General features: G+C 38.7%; 1 protein-coding gene across 1 annotated transcript in view; it reads right to left on the reverse strand.

The window, feature by feature from the left end:
• The window catches only part of UPF2 (UPF2 regulator of nonsense mediated mRNA decay), a gene marked incomplete in the record, with an annotated part of 129,622 nt that overhangs the window by 38,357 nt on the left and 74,338 nt on the right, over positions 1-16,927 (reverse strand). Inside the window, 5 exon segments of the mRNA XM_034764851.1 lie at positions 129-296; positions 3,135-3,233; positions 4,874-4,978; positions 6,299-6,438; positions 15,654-15,837. Of these exon segments, the coding sequence (XP_034620742.1) occupies positions 129-296; positions 3,135-3,233; positions 4,874-4,978; positions 6,299-6,438; positions 15,654-15,837 (696 nt within the window).

The raw sequence follows: 16,927 nt of genomic DNA on the forward strand, positions 1-16,927 counted from the left end.
AGAATTCCAGGGAGTTCCCATCAACAGAACAGAGGACTGCATCCCATTTAAGAAATAAAGATAAAGAAACCACACTCTGTGTGTTGTGACAAAGGAAAATGTTTACTTAAATCCAGATAACCCCTTACCTGCTGCTTGTTGCCTTTTCGAGTTAACATGACAAATGGCATTGTGTCTCCCGACTCAGATTCTCCTTCCCCACCACCCAAGGGTGGACCCTTCTTTAGCTGACTCTTGAGATGCAGAGGAATAGCAACATCCAGCTGATGTACTTTCACAGATTCTCCACTCCGTTGCTAAAGAGAAAGGGGATGCACAATGCTCGAGGCAATCAAATGCTAAACATATGAAAGCTTTGTGGTTTTCACAATTCATTTTTAATAAAAAAATGTCAATTACCTTCTAAAATAACAGAGCTATACACATGCGTAGTCTCATTAAAATGTATTTTGTTTCCTCTGAGTTCCTACATTTCTTACCCTCTTATATTCATTACGTAGAATTGAGAACATTGCAGAATGCTATTTTAGAAGATGACAATGAGAAAATATACTCAATTTTAACGGGATTTGTGAATGATTTTTAAAATTAAAGAAACAATTCAATTAAAATTGGATATAATATTAAGATCAGTAATTCTGGATTCAGATTTTTTGTAATATTCCAGTTACTCTATTATTGATACAGTGCTCGCAACAGAGTAGCAAATTATTCTCCAGATGTCATCTGTTTTGTTTTTATTTTAGCCATTGATATGCTATGTAAATTCAAATGGCAGCAACATTTATAATGCTTAACATCCTATGTATGGACAATCACGTGATGCATAAAGCCAAAAATGGCAGAGTATCTGTGTAACAGGCTTTATCTTTATTGAGCAGTCAGTTGAAAGAATCAATTAGCATCTCCATATATTTATTGGGCAGAAGAAAACAATTTACAACTGCTTTACTAAAAGCAATTCTCCTCCAGCCATACTACTTCCATTCCTTAATCACTGATTCTTGAAACAGTACTTGAGCTCATTTTATAGAGTTCCTATATGATCACTAACTGCTCCTTCCACACTGTCCTCGGAAATTTCCATCCTTCCACAGAAGTCACTAAGAAATTCAAATGAGGTTAGGCATTATTTTCTATTCTGTCCCCCTGGCCAGGCTCTGTTTTCTCAAAATGGCAACTGCCTTATCTATCATTTTAAAAATGTTTGTATTGCATCACTCTACTAACAGATTCAACATATTTAATTGATCAGATACATCAATTAAGTATGCCACATTAAATAGCCAATGCTGGACTGCAAACGTTTTCTGCATAGTCACCTTCCAGAAATACAAATATCTCATTTCTGAGCTTTAAAAAATAACCAGCTCAAAACGTTTCCTCTTGATATGACTTCTACATAAGTAAGAAAAAGGATCTATTTGCACTCAGAACACATCTCCAGTCACAAGCCATATTGAAAGCATCTGGAATTGAGTGTTCTGATGATAGAAATACTATAATTTAGCAGTTTTACAGCATTTGACAAGGTTGCATTAAGTTCAGGAAACATTTTTTGTATTGAGTCTACTTTACTAAAGTGGGTGAACAGATCTGACTCTTGTTAAAAGGCCACTTACGATGCCTGTTTTAGAAGATGCACATCAGCAAAGAATTAATTATGTCCCACTGGATATTACAAGAGTGAAAACTTACTCCCTAGCAGCATGTTTGAATTAGTCTGTATAATAAAATACCTCCCCAAAATATCACTAGCATTCAAAGAAACAAGTAAAAACTATAACTTCTGCCACTCCAGCAACATCAGTAGGCTCATCAAGAAGACATGAGAATTTCTTTGTGTATCTTTTCAGTCAATTAGGATGGCACCATCCAAAGGCCAATTCATCTATGTGCAAAAAGAACAGGAATACTTGTGGCACCTTAGAGACTAACAAATTTATTAGAGCATAAGCTTCCGTGGGTTACAGCCCACTTCTTCGGATGCATATAGAATCACTTTTTATTTAGTAATTTACTCAGAGTATGTATTAATACCTGGGGGAGCAAACAACTGTGCATCTCTCTCTATCACTGTTATAGAGGGCGAACAATTTATGAGTTTGCCCTGCATAAGCTTTATGCAGGGTAAAACAGATTTATCTGGGTTTAGACCCCATTGGGAGTTGGACATCTGAGTGCTAGAGACAAGCACACTTCTGTGAGCTGTTTTCAGGTAAACTTGCAGCTTTGGGGCAAGTGATTAAGACCCTGGGTCTGTGTTGGGGCAGATGGGAGTGTCTGGCTCAGCAAGACAGGGTGCTGGAGTCCTGAGCTGGCAGGGAAAACAGGAGCAGGGGTAGTCTTTGCACATCAGGTGGCGGCTCCCAAGGGGGTTTCTGTGATCCAACCCGTCACAGTGGCATATAGATGCATCTGAAGAAGTGGGCTGCAGCCCACGAAAGCTTATGCTCTAATAAATTTGTTAGTCTCTAAGGTGCCACAAGTACTCCTGTTCTTTTTGCGGATACAGACTAACACGGCTGCTACTCTGAAACCTGTCATCTATGTGGTGTCTGGCAGTACTACTGGAAGAGCAGAAGCAATTTAATATTGCCTTTTTATCTAAACTTCACAATTAATCAGGATATTATCAAACAGCAGACCCAAGACTGAATCTTGGATTCTCTCTCCCTTCCGGAGCTGGCAGGATGGGTGCATCTCAAAAGCACACCTGCTGGTCAATAAAGCACAGGATTAACAGAGCTCCATTTAGCATTCAGAGCTGCAGGATATTTGTAATGACAGGAGAGGGAGTAAAGATTAAGGGGGGAAAGGGAGGCTTTCGTGAAAGCACAGGATTGAACCAAACCACCTCAGCATCCAAGACTGATTTTCATGACTGTTCTTCCCACCTCAAAAGGCCCCTACCTAAGAAGGTGGGCAGAAGGCCTGGTATCTCAAAAAAGGCCTCATAGCAGTTGTGCAGAATTAAGAAAGCCTAGCACTGGAGGAAGGCAGCCAAAAACAGAGTATGAAAAAAACCCCACCACATCCCATGGTGCAAGCAGCTCCACGTTAACCACTTATTTCAGAATCAACTATGCAGTAAAGGGGCTTACTTAATCCAAGACAATAACAAGGACTAATACCTGAAGATTCTCCAGCATCATTTTATCCAATGCTTGAATGAAGTCCTCATCCTCTACACAAGGAACATGTTTAAGTCCTCCTCCTTTAATCATTACTTCCTGGTATAGAAGACAAATATTCCGTTACATTAATTTCAGCAGTAGTGAAGTTCAGGATGGATCTGAATTACTAAGAAAATTACTCTGCTTGTATCTCTGACAAAATTTGTCATGGCTTTAGTTTAAAAAAAAATTGTTGAAGGAAAAAAATGTTAAAATGGATTTGCCCAGTTTAGGAATTTTGGTGTTTACTGCTCTAATGTTTACTAACATTGATCAGTGCCTAAAAACTGTGATGATTTGCAATATGTTGCAATACAGTTGGCACATTGATTGGTATTTATTTTAGACACCATGCCTACAATATATACAAAATAATATTCTCCCCCCATCTGCAACTGATTGATTTGGCTGTATTTCTTAGATTGGAGAATTAGAATGTTTATTCAGAGGGGACTGCCCTTAAATATTTGTAAAGCACACACATCTAGCAGGTACTACTATAAATAGTAATCATCATCCATTCATGGGACAGCTGATGTAAGGGCACACTGATGCAATGAGACCCTAGTTAGTTATCTACAGAGAGGCTTTGTGGTTGTTTGGCATGTGGTTCTTGAGAACACATTTTAGTCTATGATAATTTTTATTCTTTTTAAGTGGAACAAAACTGTAGACCTAACAATATTAAATAAGACACTCAGCTCAGTGGGGGGCCAATTGGTTCTGCCTCTGCACCACCATCCAGTGAGGCAGCAGCAGAATGTTTCAAGACCAACAACCTCAGCAGTCTCTCCTGAATCTCTTGCACAACATCCTCCTTTCCACTCTCCTACAGCTGAATGACCTCTCTGGGCTAAAGGCTCCATTTCATTAACGTCAGAATAGCTGAGTAGTACTAAGCAAATGCCATCACCCAAGAGACAGTGGCATCAAAGGCTGTATAAATAGGCCCTCATTCTCCATCACACCTGTTTCTGCCCCTGGCAATGGTGCTGCTTGTTTCCATGATCCAAGTGACTGTCATTTGGTGTGTCTTTTTGAGCTGAATGGAGGTAATCAGAATATAACGCAGCAAATACCTCAATATGCTACTTTCTCAGATGTTACCACAGCACATCTGTGGTAACATTTGGGGTGATCATTCACCATCTTACTATTAGATCACACTCCCAGGCACACAGCTGGATGAGCGGGTTTGATGTGGTTGCTTTTGATGGTGAGGTAACAACACACCCTCATCATTTCTTCACTGCTGCTTTTTGTTTGTTTGTCCTGCCTCCTTATTACAATTCTGTGACTCAAAGGAGAATCTACTTTACCATGTCAATTTGCTGGAAATATTCGTTACCTCAATAGCATGTCAAAACTTTCCCTCTCTTTTAGCAGTCCACTCAGTGTTTTCACAATGGCTATGAAATCTCTTCCAATGTGAATGAACATTTTCATGACTACTTGGGACACTTTCGCTTTCCTAAAAGAGTCTTGTAAGCAAAAGCGTTTGTACGAATGTCTGTGAAAATCAAACATTAAGGAGTTGCAAATGTCAAAGTGAACTTGGTTTTTGTTTGAAAGAACATTTGTGAATATTTTTAGTGTATGTCCCCTAATCTCTAATGAGCATTATCTGCTAAAAATATTCAGTCAAGAATACTGAGCACGTAAAACCGGCCTCATTATTCAAAAGCAGCGGCACGTACTGTGTTCTCTTCATCAGTTTCATTCTCCTTATTGGAGTCTGTGAGGTAATCGGTATTCTCTTCCTCTTCTTCCTCACCTTCCTCATCATCATTGTCTGAGCACTCCTGAAATAGTATATTTAAAGTTTAAATTTTAATGACATGCTACATTTTAACATAATTTAATGAGAGAAACATTAAGTGCATTCACTGTTTACAGCCCTCCTCACTGTCATGAAATGCTGTATAATCGATTGATTGATCTTTGATCACAACATGCAATGTAGTCTGCTTCCAATGATAATGCCATGCCATCTAGCAACATTTACTGATCCGTTTTTGAATACTCATCTTACTGTCACACTAACCCTTGATCTGCGCTATGCATGGGTCCTCCTCATCTTGTTTCCAAAACTTGTTCTTTATTGAACAAGTTATATTTTCTCCACTGAAACGGATCTGAAAGACTAATTTTTTTATCAAAGATTAAACTGACAAGCTGTTTTATGCAGTGTTGTTGAAGCTGTGCTGGTCCCAGGATATTTGACAGACAAGGTGGGTGAGGTAATATCTTTTATTAGACCAAAAACAGAGACAAACTTAGTGAGAGAGACCAACTTTTGAGCTACAATAAGCCACAGAAGTTAGAATTTTCAAGATCACATATATTAGCGTATTGCACACTTGCTTTTTTATTGGCTATATCAATTTGATTCAAAAGATTACAGAAGCAGTCTGAAGTAGTAATGAAGACTGACGTGATTCAAATGCGCCTTATTATCCCTATTACACAGGAAAAATGATGAACAGCACAAGGTGCCTCTTGTTTCCTTTAGTTTTGGTCCTTTATATGATAGTTAATACATTTGCTCCAAAAACTGGTATAGGAGATGGCACAAAAACAGCTTTATATTTACAAATTAATAGCTATGCCGAGAGGTGGCATACTCTGTTGGGCTGAGCACAGGGTTGTGGACTGAGGGCAGCATTGAGTTCTAACCCTCCCTCTGCCACTATTTCTTTGGGCAAGTCTCTTGAATGCTCTGTGTTCACTTTTCCACATATGTAAAATGGGGTTATTATTGCCTATCTTCCCAGGGGTGTTGAGAGCTATTACTAAGGGCCAGGCATTAAGGGCCCTTTTTGCATAATCTGAGCAAATGGATTTTTGTACAGGGACTCTCCATAGCAACTAGGAGGTAGAATCCTTCCCTCCATGAAGCACAAGCAGAACTGGTGACTCCACAGCACATAGGGTGTAGAGTCCCACCTAAACATTCTCTCTGCAACTCGGGCCCTGTGCACAGCACGGCCATGCTGCATCCACTGACTTTGAGGCTTTGTGCAGGTCCACCACAGGGTTTAGGCCTTTATGATTTGCAAGTGCTAAGTATTATTTCCTTCTACGTAAGGACAGTGCAAAATAAGGTAAATGAATGTGATCACCTCTTCCTCTGGCTCATTTACTTCACTTTCATTTCCAGACTGTTCTTCTGTCTCTGCTCCACCTTCCTCCTCCTCTTCCTCTTCTTCCAGATTCTCTCCTTCCGTCATAGAATCTTTTGAATCTTTGTCATTCACAAGGCCTGAGAAATGAAAAATAGGAAGGGATTAGGAATAGAATGTGTTAGACAGGAAGCAATGTTTTGCTGTGGCATCACATAAAAATACTGTACTGATGTATGACAGTTTGAGAAACCCACTCCTAAAAAATGCTGACTGAAGTATTATGCAGTACTAGTGATTAAGTCTTGAATGATACCTTATACAATTATAAATACACGTATTTCTTTCTGAGCAAAATCATAAGAGAAAATGGTTTCAAAACAACTCAAGAAAGGATTTTTACTGGGAACATTTACGAATTTCCACAGAGCACCGATCAAGTAACCAAGTGTTACATCTCAAAATACCTTTGAAATTTCTTCAACTCCCCTGTACTACATTTTGAAGGCTACATTGAAATGACACAAACATCTTAGATGCTGTACATAAAATGCCAGATGCTAGAAGTTATTGGATCTCTGCAGTGAGACTTTCAGTATTCTTGGAGATTTATCAAGAACTGTACAGAATTTTTAAGAAACACTTCAGAGCATATAGTGAAAATTCCTACAATCTGTGTTAGGAACTCTCAATTCTCAGCTCATAGCATTGCATCAAACAAAACCACAGTAAAAATTTTTGTTGTTACTGTGATTTATTATAAAATGAAACTCTCACAGTACAGTTCATAACTCTGGAAAAAACATTTAGCCTGTTTATAATAGATTCTTGTAAAACTGAAACTGATTTTTGTTTCCCTACTAAGGCCCTGAGATCCTGCAGTGAGTATGTATGTGCAAATCCTGCACACCTCGCAAAGCAGTCACCTAATGTCCCTATCCTACATTAGAGAGGGATCCTTCAAAGGGTCCCAGTTCATCTTACCATCTTCTCCATTGACAGACTTATTGTCTCCATCCCTGTTAAGTCTACTTTGTCTTCTGGTTTTTGTTTTGTATTATTTTGACTACACAACCCACTCACTAATGCTCTGATATCTTCATAAAATTATCCTTCAACCTGGTTTGTTCTCTTAGCTATATTGTCTCCTTTAAATAATTACACGTGTATTTTAATTTTGGTTTGGATAATTTTGGATTATCCCAGACCTTGCTACTACTTCACTAAATATTCTGTGATATAATTTCAATTCTCCTTTATGGAACTGGACCCCATTACACATGATCAGATCAGAAAATGCAGTTGGTGTATTTCAGCTTACAATTTAGTCTTAGAAATAGTTAAACTATTCATAAAAGACATATGAGAATTTAATATGGCTCTGAAAGATGGAAAAACAAGGTCATTTATTTTTATTTTTGAAAAAAACCTCTTGCTGAAGCTAAGCCATCCACTACAAAAATGGACAAGCTTCTAGCACACAGTTCTCTTTCATACATTCTTTACATTTTTTCATTAATCCACAAAGCCACTTTATACTCATGGGGATTGTGGTTTGAGCTAGCAGAGAATGATATTGATGCTAGTCTTGCCCAACACAGAAGATTTCAGCCCATGATTTTTAGAAGATACCCTTCAAAACTGATGTAGTCAGTACACAGTACCTTATTCATAGTTTAAACTGTACAACCCATACACTTAGGATCTACAGTTGGGTTAGTTATTTTGGAGCACAAAGAAAGAACTAATTTCCATTCTCCTAGAACTTTGAGTAGCTAGTTTTGTTTCTTATTGAAGCAAGCAATACTTCAATCTACTCCAGCAAGTTTGGAGCTCATTTTCATAACTGTGGAAACCTGAGCTTGGGACAAATTTTTGTAGCAAGAGAGATTTTTGGTTCTATGGGCCATCATGAGTGCATTAAATTGGGGCTTCAACACAGACCAACAATGATCAGCTCAGTACAGACTACCCCAAACACAACTGTATTGGCTATGTCCATGAATCCACTGCAGAAATCTTATTCACATTGCTTCTTTAATCACTATCCATGATTTGCGCTATAAGTCATGAAAAGCGACAAGGAAGCATTTTGAAAATATGATGGCCAGGCTTTGTCAGAAAGGTCTGTGTAGCCTTCAAATCTATAGATCACTAGAATACAAGGGCAGTGCCTTTTCCTTGTTTCAGTACCATGACTCAAAGTAAACAAATTTTAACCTACTCTAGTTTATTGTATAACATCAATTTCCTGGTTGGCCGTTAGACATATATTTTAAAATAAAATAGATTTATTTTAAAGTGTCCTAAAACAGGTCATGCAGTAACTTTTGCAATTTTATACACACACCAGTTTAATAATATAAATCTATACCAGAAGCATGACAACAAAATACTGGGGCTTCACAGCACATCTCTACTCAAATGCTTATATTAAACAATGCAATATTTCATACAAGAGGATCCAGTACTCCCTTGAATTAAAAAACAAAACACATTCTTAGACGACTAACAACTTTATTTGAGCATAAGCTTTCGTGGGCTACAGCCTACTTCTTCAGCCACAAGTACTCCTGTTTTTTTGGGGTTTTTTTTTTTCAGATACAGACTAACACGTCTCCTACTCCCAAACCATTCTTAGACGAGGTGCTCAGATACAGCCTTAATGGGGGCCATGTGAGGTACTCAGATCAAACTTGGCAATACTGATGTATACAATTCTTATCTATTAAGATTTTCTAAATGAACAGTGATTTTGGGAACCCCGTGGTTTTTTTTGGTACCCAATTGGAGACTTTAAAAGGACCTGAGTTTCAGAAAGTGCTAAGCACCCACAATCAGCCAGGGCCTTTTAAGGGGTTTTGGACAGGGCACCCAATATCATAAGTCACTTTAGAAAAATCTGGACCTATGTCCTTAATAAGGCTTTTAAATTAGACAAATCTCGGTAATACTATTAATGGTAGGATATTGTTTTGTACTTAGTGGAGTTTGACTCAAGTTCTGCTCATGCATACACACTCCCTTCCCCCCAATTTCAGAGGCTCCAAGCTATCAATCTTCCTCGCTAATGATCATGGAATATCAAGGTTGGAAGGGACCTCAGGAGATCATCTAGTCCAACCCCCTGCTCAAAGCAGGATCAATCCCCCATTGTTGCCCCAGATCCCTAAATGGCCCCCTCAAGGATTGAACTCACAACCCTGGGTTTAGCAGGCCAATGCTTAAACCACTGAGCTATGAATGAATGTAAATGGGAGTGGGGGGGTTAGCTTCCAGGGAAATTTTTTTCACCAGACAAAAAACTATATATATATATATTATATATATATATTATATACACACACACACACACAGAGTATAAGTTTTAAACAAACAATTTAATATTGTACACAGCAATGATGATTGTGAAGCTTGGTTGAAGTGGTGAAGTTATAGGGTGGAATTGGATGGGATATTTCCCAGGGAATGCCTTACTGCTAAATGATGAACTAGCATTCGGCTGAGCCCTCAAGGGATAACACATTGTTGTTAATGTAGCCTCACACTCTACAAGGTAGCACAAATGGAGGGAGGGGAGACAGCATGGCAGACAGAGACACACCTTGTGTGTGTGTGTGTGCGGGGGGGGGGGGGGGGGAAAGAGAGAGGGGGAGGGAGAGAAAGGCGCAATGCCCCTTTTAAGTATGCTGACCGCACTAAGTACAATGCCTTTAAAAAAAAATCAGGAAGTTGAGACAGCAGCTGCGGCCAGCAAGCTCTCTCCGTCCTGAGCCCTGTCCTGTCCCCACCCTGCTCTATATGGAGAAGGGGCAAGCGGGGGGGGGAGGGGGAGGAGACACCCTGACATGAGCCCTCCTCTTCCCCCTCCCCTGCACAGCAAGCAGGAGGCTCCGGGGAGCAGCTCCAAGGCAGAGGGCAGGAGCAGCAGATGGCAGTGGGGAGAGGGACAGCTGAACTGCCAGCAACTGGTAGCCTGCTGGGTGGCTGCTGCACAAGGAACTTAGGGGAGCGGGAAGCTGATAGGGGGGCTGCTGGTCCACCCTGGTTCCAAGTCCTCACCAGCTAGCTGCAATGGGCTACTCTTCCTGCAAGCAGTGGACAAAGCAGGCAGCTGCCAAACAACATTATAAGGGACCATTGCACAACTTTAAACGAGCGTGTTCCCTAATTGATCAGCAATGTAACAACGAAACAACATTAACCAGGATGTCTTTAAATGAGGAGTTACTCTACAGGGGGTGTGTGTCTCTGTCTGCCATGCTGTCTCCCTCCCCTCTATTTGTGCTGTCTTGTAGAGCGTGAGGCTAAATTAACAATGTGTTAACCCCTGAGGGCTCAGACGAGTACTAATTCATCATTTAGCAGTAAGGCATTCCCTGGGAAATATCCCACCCGACTCCACCACCTCAACCAAGCTTCACAATCATCATTGCTGTGTACAATATTAAACTGTTGGTTTAAAACTTATACTGTGTGCATATTATGTATATACATACACATATAATAAAATATAGTCTTTTGTCTGGTGAAATTTTTTTCCCTAGAACCTAACCCCCCCATTTACATTAATTCTTATGGGGAAATTGGATTTGCTTAACATCGTTTTGCTTAAAGTTGCATTTTTTGGGAACGTAACTATAACGTTAAGCGAGGAGTTACTGTACTGGCTGAAGGAGCAAGTATGCAAACTTGGGTTTCCATGGACAGATTACTATAAAGAACTGTAACACTTTTAAATAGCACCTGAAGTTTAATGAAAAGAAATATATTTAAAGCTGTTCCAGTTTCACCCCCCAACATCCACTTACACTGGATGAGTTAAAAATCAAGGAGAGCAAGAGTTGCTACTGAGGAGTGAGCACCAGAAAAGCAATCTTCAGAAAGAAGGGAACTGTGTAGGGAATACAGAGCCTAACAAAGGTATTGGCAGAGGTAAAGGGAATGTGACTAGAATGGGAGAAAGGGTGAGGAGAGCAAAGAGTACTACTAGTTTTTGCTTCCATGCCAGCCTATTTAGAGAGCAAGCAGCCAACCCATCAGACTAGTAAAATCCTTTTAACTAGCATCTCCACCAATAAAAAACAAAACAAATAAAACTTAATAATGGTGAGAGCAGGTAGCAGCAATCTTCCCTCTGTCATACTGATTAAATGCCAAGCAAAGATGTTGAGGAGCACTATGCTTGCTCGACTTGCTATCATACGAACAAGAAATATAATAATAATCCTAGCCACTTGTGATCATTACAAATCACAAGCGTTTTTGCTAGAGTAGGACTATTAACCTTTTAGTCTGGATTAAATTTCCATTTTGACAGTTACCATAAATTTAGGCAAGCAGAGTGTCTTTCCTACACAATAATTTCAACTAGACACTATATTCCTCCTCACTACATGTCAAGCTGCTGCACCAAACTGTTACATGTTCATTTCCAACCGTGTATAGGCTCCTCTCGTATGTACATGTAAATAATTTGTAAAGTTCTTCAGGATGTCTTATTCTTATATTTATGCCACAAATCTAGCGATAGATAGGCATATGTGTGAAAGTACAAAATATTTTAACACAGGCTAGAACAGTGTCAAGTAAATAGTACAAATTTTTTTTGGTCATATACCCATTTTAATTACTGGAATATTTCCCGAATCTCAGAAATAAATCCATAGAAATACTAATCTGACAAAATTACTAAAATCATGTAGGAATAGATTATGATTTGGAGTTTGGTCAGAACCCTCATTAAAACTATTCCAACAAAATCTTTTCCACTGAAAACATTTGCACCTATCATAATAGCTTTCAAAGATCTGAACAGAGAAATACAGATAAGAATCTTCTATACTCTATGTATAGTCATAACAGCAAAGGATTAGTGACTATCCTACCATATGTGTATTTAACTAGGAGAAAAAGATATTGGAAACTTAATAGTTGCTCATTCAATAGCACCTTTAAAAATAACAATGGTGATCTGCCTGTCTGGTGCCACAATGAACACAATGAATGCCATTTCCCAAAACTGGCTCACTCATGCTCCAGGAATGAGGAGATCCCACTACTGTACTGGATGCAACTGATCTACAGAAAATGGTTCAGAGGGTGGAAATTACTTTGACTTACAGCAGAAACTGCTGGGCATCTTTGAAAGGAATTTATTAAAATGCATATAATTAGTCATAATTTGCCTTTTGGGGGGAGTTAGAGATCATAAAAGCACTAGTTTAGATCATACCATGAGGAAGGGAATTTTTTTTTTTACCTAAAATGGTTTCCATTCCAAATTTGTTTTTTTCTTTCTGATCATCATAACATATATAAGGAAGTCAAAGTCTGATATTAATACTAAATTATATTTGAAGAATTTTAATTAAATGAATAGCACAGTGAACAAAATGCAAATTCCTCTTAAAAATAAAAGTCAATGCATAATTTCTCCATATATTGACCCTTAAATTAAGGGATTACGTTGAGAATTGAACTGATTTAACTAGAAGTAGCGTGGATCAAGTTCTTTGCCTATAAATTAAACACTCGTAAGTGAAAAAATCCACAAAAAAGCCTCTAGTAAAACAGGGCTTCCAATTAGAAATTAAAAATTATAAAATAAATCCGTTCAACGACTGAATACATTAACAGCCAATGGCACAGCATAATTTTTTTTTTTTTAATGCATCATTGCCCTAGTGTTTCTAGATATAAACATTAGGGAGTGTTTGGTCAATTGAGCTGTGGGGTCCCCACAGCCTGGTGTTTGCTCCTGATGCTAACTAATTTCAACACAGATAACTTTGGAGTGTTTCATAAATGTACACTACTGTAGTTGGAACAAGAACAGGTTTACCTTTTAGTAACTCACAAATGCAGCACTAGTTTCCATATGCTCGTTAAAGAAAGCAGTCTATGAATCCAGTTTAACAGAAGCATAAAGAGAACAGAAGTAATGTTTACATTTAGCATAAGTAAGGGAGTCACATTCTCATCGAGTAATTTCCTCCACTGAAAACTGTGAGCCTATTTATGAGCATTCCAAGGAAAATAGAAAAGATTCAAAATGTCTGACAGTCAGCTTTCTAGAAATAGAGCTGTGGTCAGTAAACAGAATAGCAAACAGGTTCCCTTGTTTTACTGTAGTTCCAGACTATTCCAGTTTGACAAGAATTGCTATTGCCATGCCTAACATAAGAGTAAGCCAACATGTGTCTTGGAAAATACAGGATTATACTGAACCGTTTCAACCCAGTGAATAAAGAATACTGTAACTCCACACGACACAACTGTCATTTCTTCCTCTTATGCAGACCACCAGTAGCAGTTCCTTGATGACTTTTATCCAGCAGAACTTTTTTGCATCCTGAAGGGAAGGAATTTCTTCCAGAAAGCCATTGTGTCAACCACTTCCTAAAGTCTCTTAAAAAGTGATTTAGTTTGTCTCCAGATCTGCTTGCTACTTACTAAATATTCCAAATATTCCAATAATATTTCTTCTACTTTATTTCTGTAATACATCATTGTTAAAGACCACTGTTAATCTCTCTACATAGCAAACATTGGAACACTCATGACATTTTGTAGGCCTAGCCTTAAAGAGAAAGATACTACGTGGTCAAGTTTACCCTTCCTAGAGTGCTGAAAAAGATGCCCAAAGCACCATTTTCCTCATCTACTGAAGTATTCACTGGAGACAGGCTAACACCACACTTCTACGGATGAAAAGAACTGTATATTTCAAAGCTCTTCCAATAGGTGGTTTAGTAAATAATTTTATCTCCATTTTATGGAATGGTGTAAATGAGGGGCAGAGAGATTTTCTGAAATGCCGAAGGTGGCGTAGCAAAGTCAGGGATGTTACACAGATCTTGACACCCATCCTTATGCTTAGTCCACTGGAGCCCAGCTGCCCCTCTATATGCATTCTTGAGTGTGCCTATGGAGATACAAACAACAAATACACTAACACTCCTCATTGTCTTTCCTTGAAGACTATCAAGATGGTTTTCAATCAATTTAAGCTTCAACTGCTATGAGGCAGGTAACGCAGAAGGAAAACTGAATGAAAGGGGTCAAGGGAGTTGTCTAAGGTCACATGTCAAGACTGAGGAACAGAACTCAAATGACCCCCAGTTTCACATAATATACACTAGACCACATTAATAGGCACAACTGTTCATTTCAATGACTCGGTATTACAATACTCATTTCATGCTTATTTGAATGCCTTGTTCTTAGGTTTGCCGACTTGGTAATATTTAAAAACCGGACACTCCAACAGGAGTGCCGGAATCTCCCGTCCTGCCTCTTCCCCATAGGCCCCCTCCCCTGCATCCCTCGCTGCTCTTCCCCTCCCATCCCCACCTCCCGGGTCACGAGGGATTTTCCTGCAGAGCTGGGACCCAAAGAAGGTAGGAAGTGGCCCCGGCTGAGTAGGAGGCTGGAACGGGTGATGACCTGGCGCCTCTCCCGCTCGTAGTAACCAGACATTGTCAGGTCCCCTTTTCAACTGGACTTTCCAGGCAAAAACCGGACACCAGGCCACCCTACTTGTTCTACAAGTCCAGTGTTTGACTGTAATGGTCCCATATACCTTAAAGGAGTCCAGGTAATAGAACCAATGGATATGCTTGTGTGTGATGAGCTACTCAGCCACCAGGACTGCTGGATGCACTAAATACTGTATCAAAGCAGCCAAAAGCTCTTGTGTACTAACAAAGTTAGAGTTGGTGGTTTTCCTTTTCCTTTTCTACCAGTCATCATAAATAAAAACCATAGTCACCTTCGTCTTTAGTGTTTCTTTAGATACATCAAATTAATATGTTACCCGGATTCAGAACAGGTCAGGAAATGCAGAAAAAGGTTAAAAAACACCCGAGGGATAGTTTTCAGAGTGGTAGCTCTTAGTCTGTATCAGCAAAAACAACGAGGAGTCCTTGTGGCACCTTAGAGACTAACCAAATTTATTTGGGCATAAGCTTTTGTGGGCTAAAACCTACTTCATCAGATACATGGAGTGGAAAATACAGAGGCAGGTATAAATACACAGCACATGAAAAGATGGGAGTTGCCTTACCAAGTCAGGGGGGTCAGTGCTAACAAGCCAATTCAATTAAGGTGCAAGTGGGCTATTCTCAAAGTTGACAAGAAGGGAGGAAAATCACTTTTGTAGTGCTAATGAGTTCAATGTAATCAAGGTGGCCCATTTCAAACAGCTGACAAGAAGGTGTGAGTAACAGCAGGGGGGAAATTAGTTTTTGTAGTGATCCATCACCGGGGGATAGTGATAGTAGTAGTAATAATAATAATAATAACGACAGCGTAAAAGACGAACAACTGGCTTTGATGATGTACTATTTCTTACCTAGTTTTATTAAGAATTCTCGTTCCAAATCTTGTACCTGCCTGACAGATTCTTCCAGAGAATTGCAGAGTTTTATCTTTGGTCTCAGCAGTTCTAGCGTATCACTGATCATATAGTCAATGTCAATAGGAAATGGATGGTCTTTTGTCCAAACGTCCAAATTCTTCTTCCACCAAACATACCTCTGAAATACAAAACATCCTCATGTTATATACGTAATGTACTTCATGTTGACTGAAGCTATTTTACCAAGAAAAAAAGACATAACCAAAACATTAAAGAAAATGTAGATGCATACAAGTCACTAAAAACATACTAAATTCATGTATCCTGCTAAAACAGTTTGAAACAATTCAAAGAAAATCCCTAAAATAAAAAAATCCATACAGAGTTTTAAAGTGACAATCCAGATTTTAAATTACATAACCAAATAAATCATCTACGGCAACTGAAAATATTATAAAAAATAGGAACAGAATGAAAATACCCTTTTTAGGGGCAGATTTTCAATGGGAAATGGGCACCTACCTGCCCTTTGTGAATTTCAAAATCCCTCTTTAATTCTTGTACAAATGCAGCCATACAAATCATATTCTTTTTTAAAAGGGAAGACATTTTTCACAAACAAGAGATTTGTTTTTACATTGTTTTATTTTTGAATGCAGTTTTTTTTGTACATAATTCTACATTTGTACGTTCAACTTTCATGATAAAGAGATTGCACTACAGTACTTGTATTAGGTGAACTGAAAAATACTATTTCTTTTGTATTTTTACAGTGCAAATATTTGTAATCAAAAATAAATATAAAGTGAGCATTGTGCACTTTGTATTCTGTGTTTTAATTGAAATCAATATATTTGAAAATGTAGATCACAATTAATTTTTTTAATCAGTTGACAGCCCTAATGCCAATACTCCTCCACTGCAGTTATCTTTTAAATTCCCTGTTTTTCTTTTGTCCTTCTAAATTAAATTTAAAAAAGAGATTAACACAAGCACTCTAAAGTCCGTGAATGTTTCAGAATATTCCATGGAGTTACCATGGCATCATCCAGTTACATTTGACATTTTAATGCCATTTCAAAAATCTCTCATTAAAACTATGAACATCAGAAGGGATTTTAAAAAAATCATTACAGAGCTTGTAGAGTTCACAGTCAGGGCTGGTCTACACTGGGGCGGGCGGGGGGATCGACCCAAGATACGCAACTTCAGCTACACGAATAGCGTAGCTGAAGTCGAAGTATCTTGGATTGAATTACCTGGGGTCC

The sequence above is a fragment of the Trachemys scripta genome, chromosome 1, assembly GCF_013100865.1.
Source record: "Trachemys scripta elegans isolate TJP31775 chromosome 1, CAS_Tse_1.0, whole genome shotgun sequence".
NCBI lineage: Eukaryota > Metazoa > Chordata > Testudines > Emydidae > Trachemys > Trachemys scripta.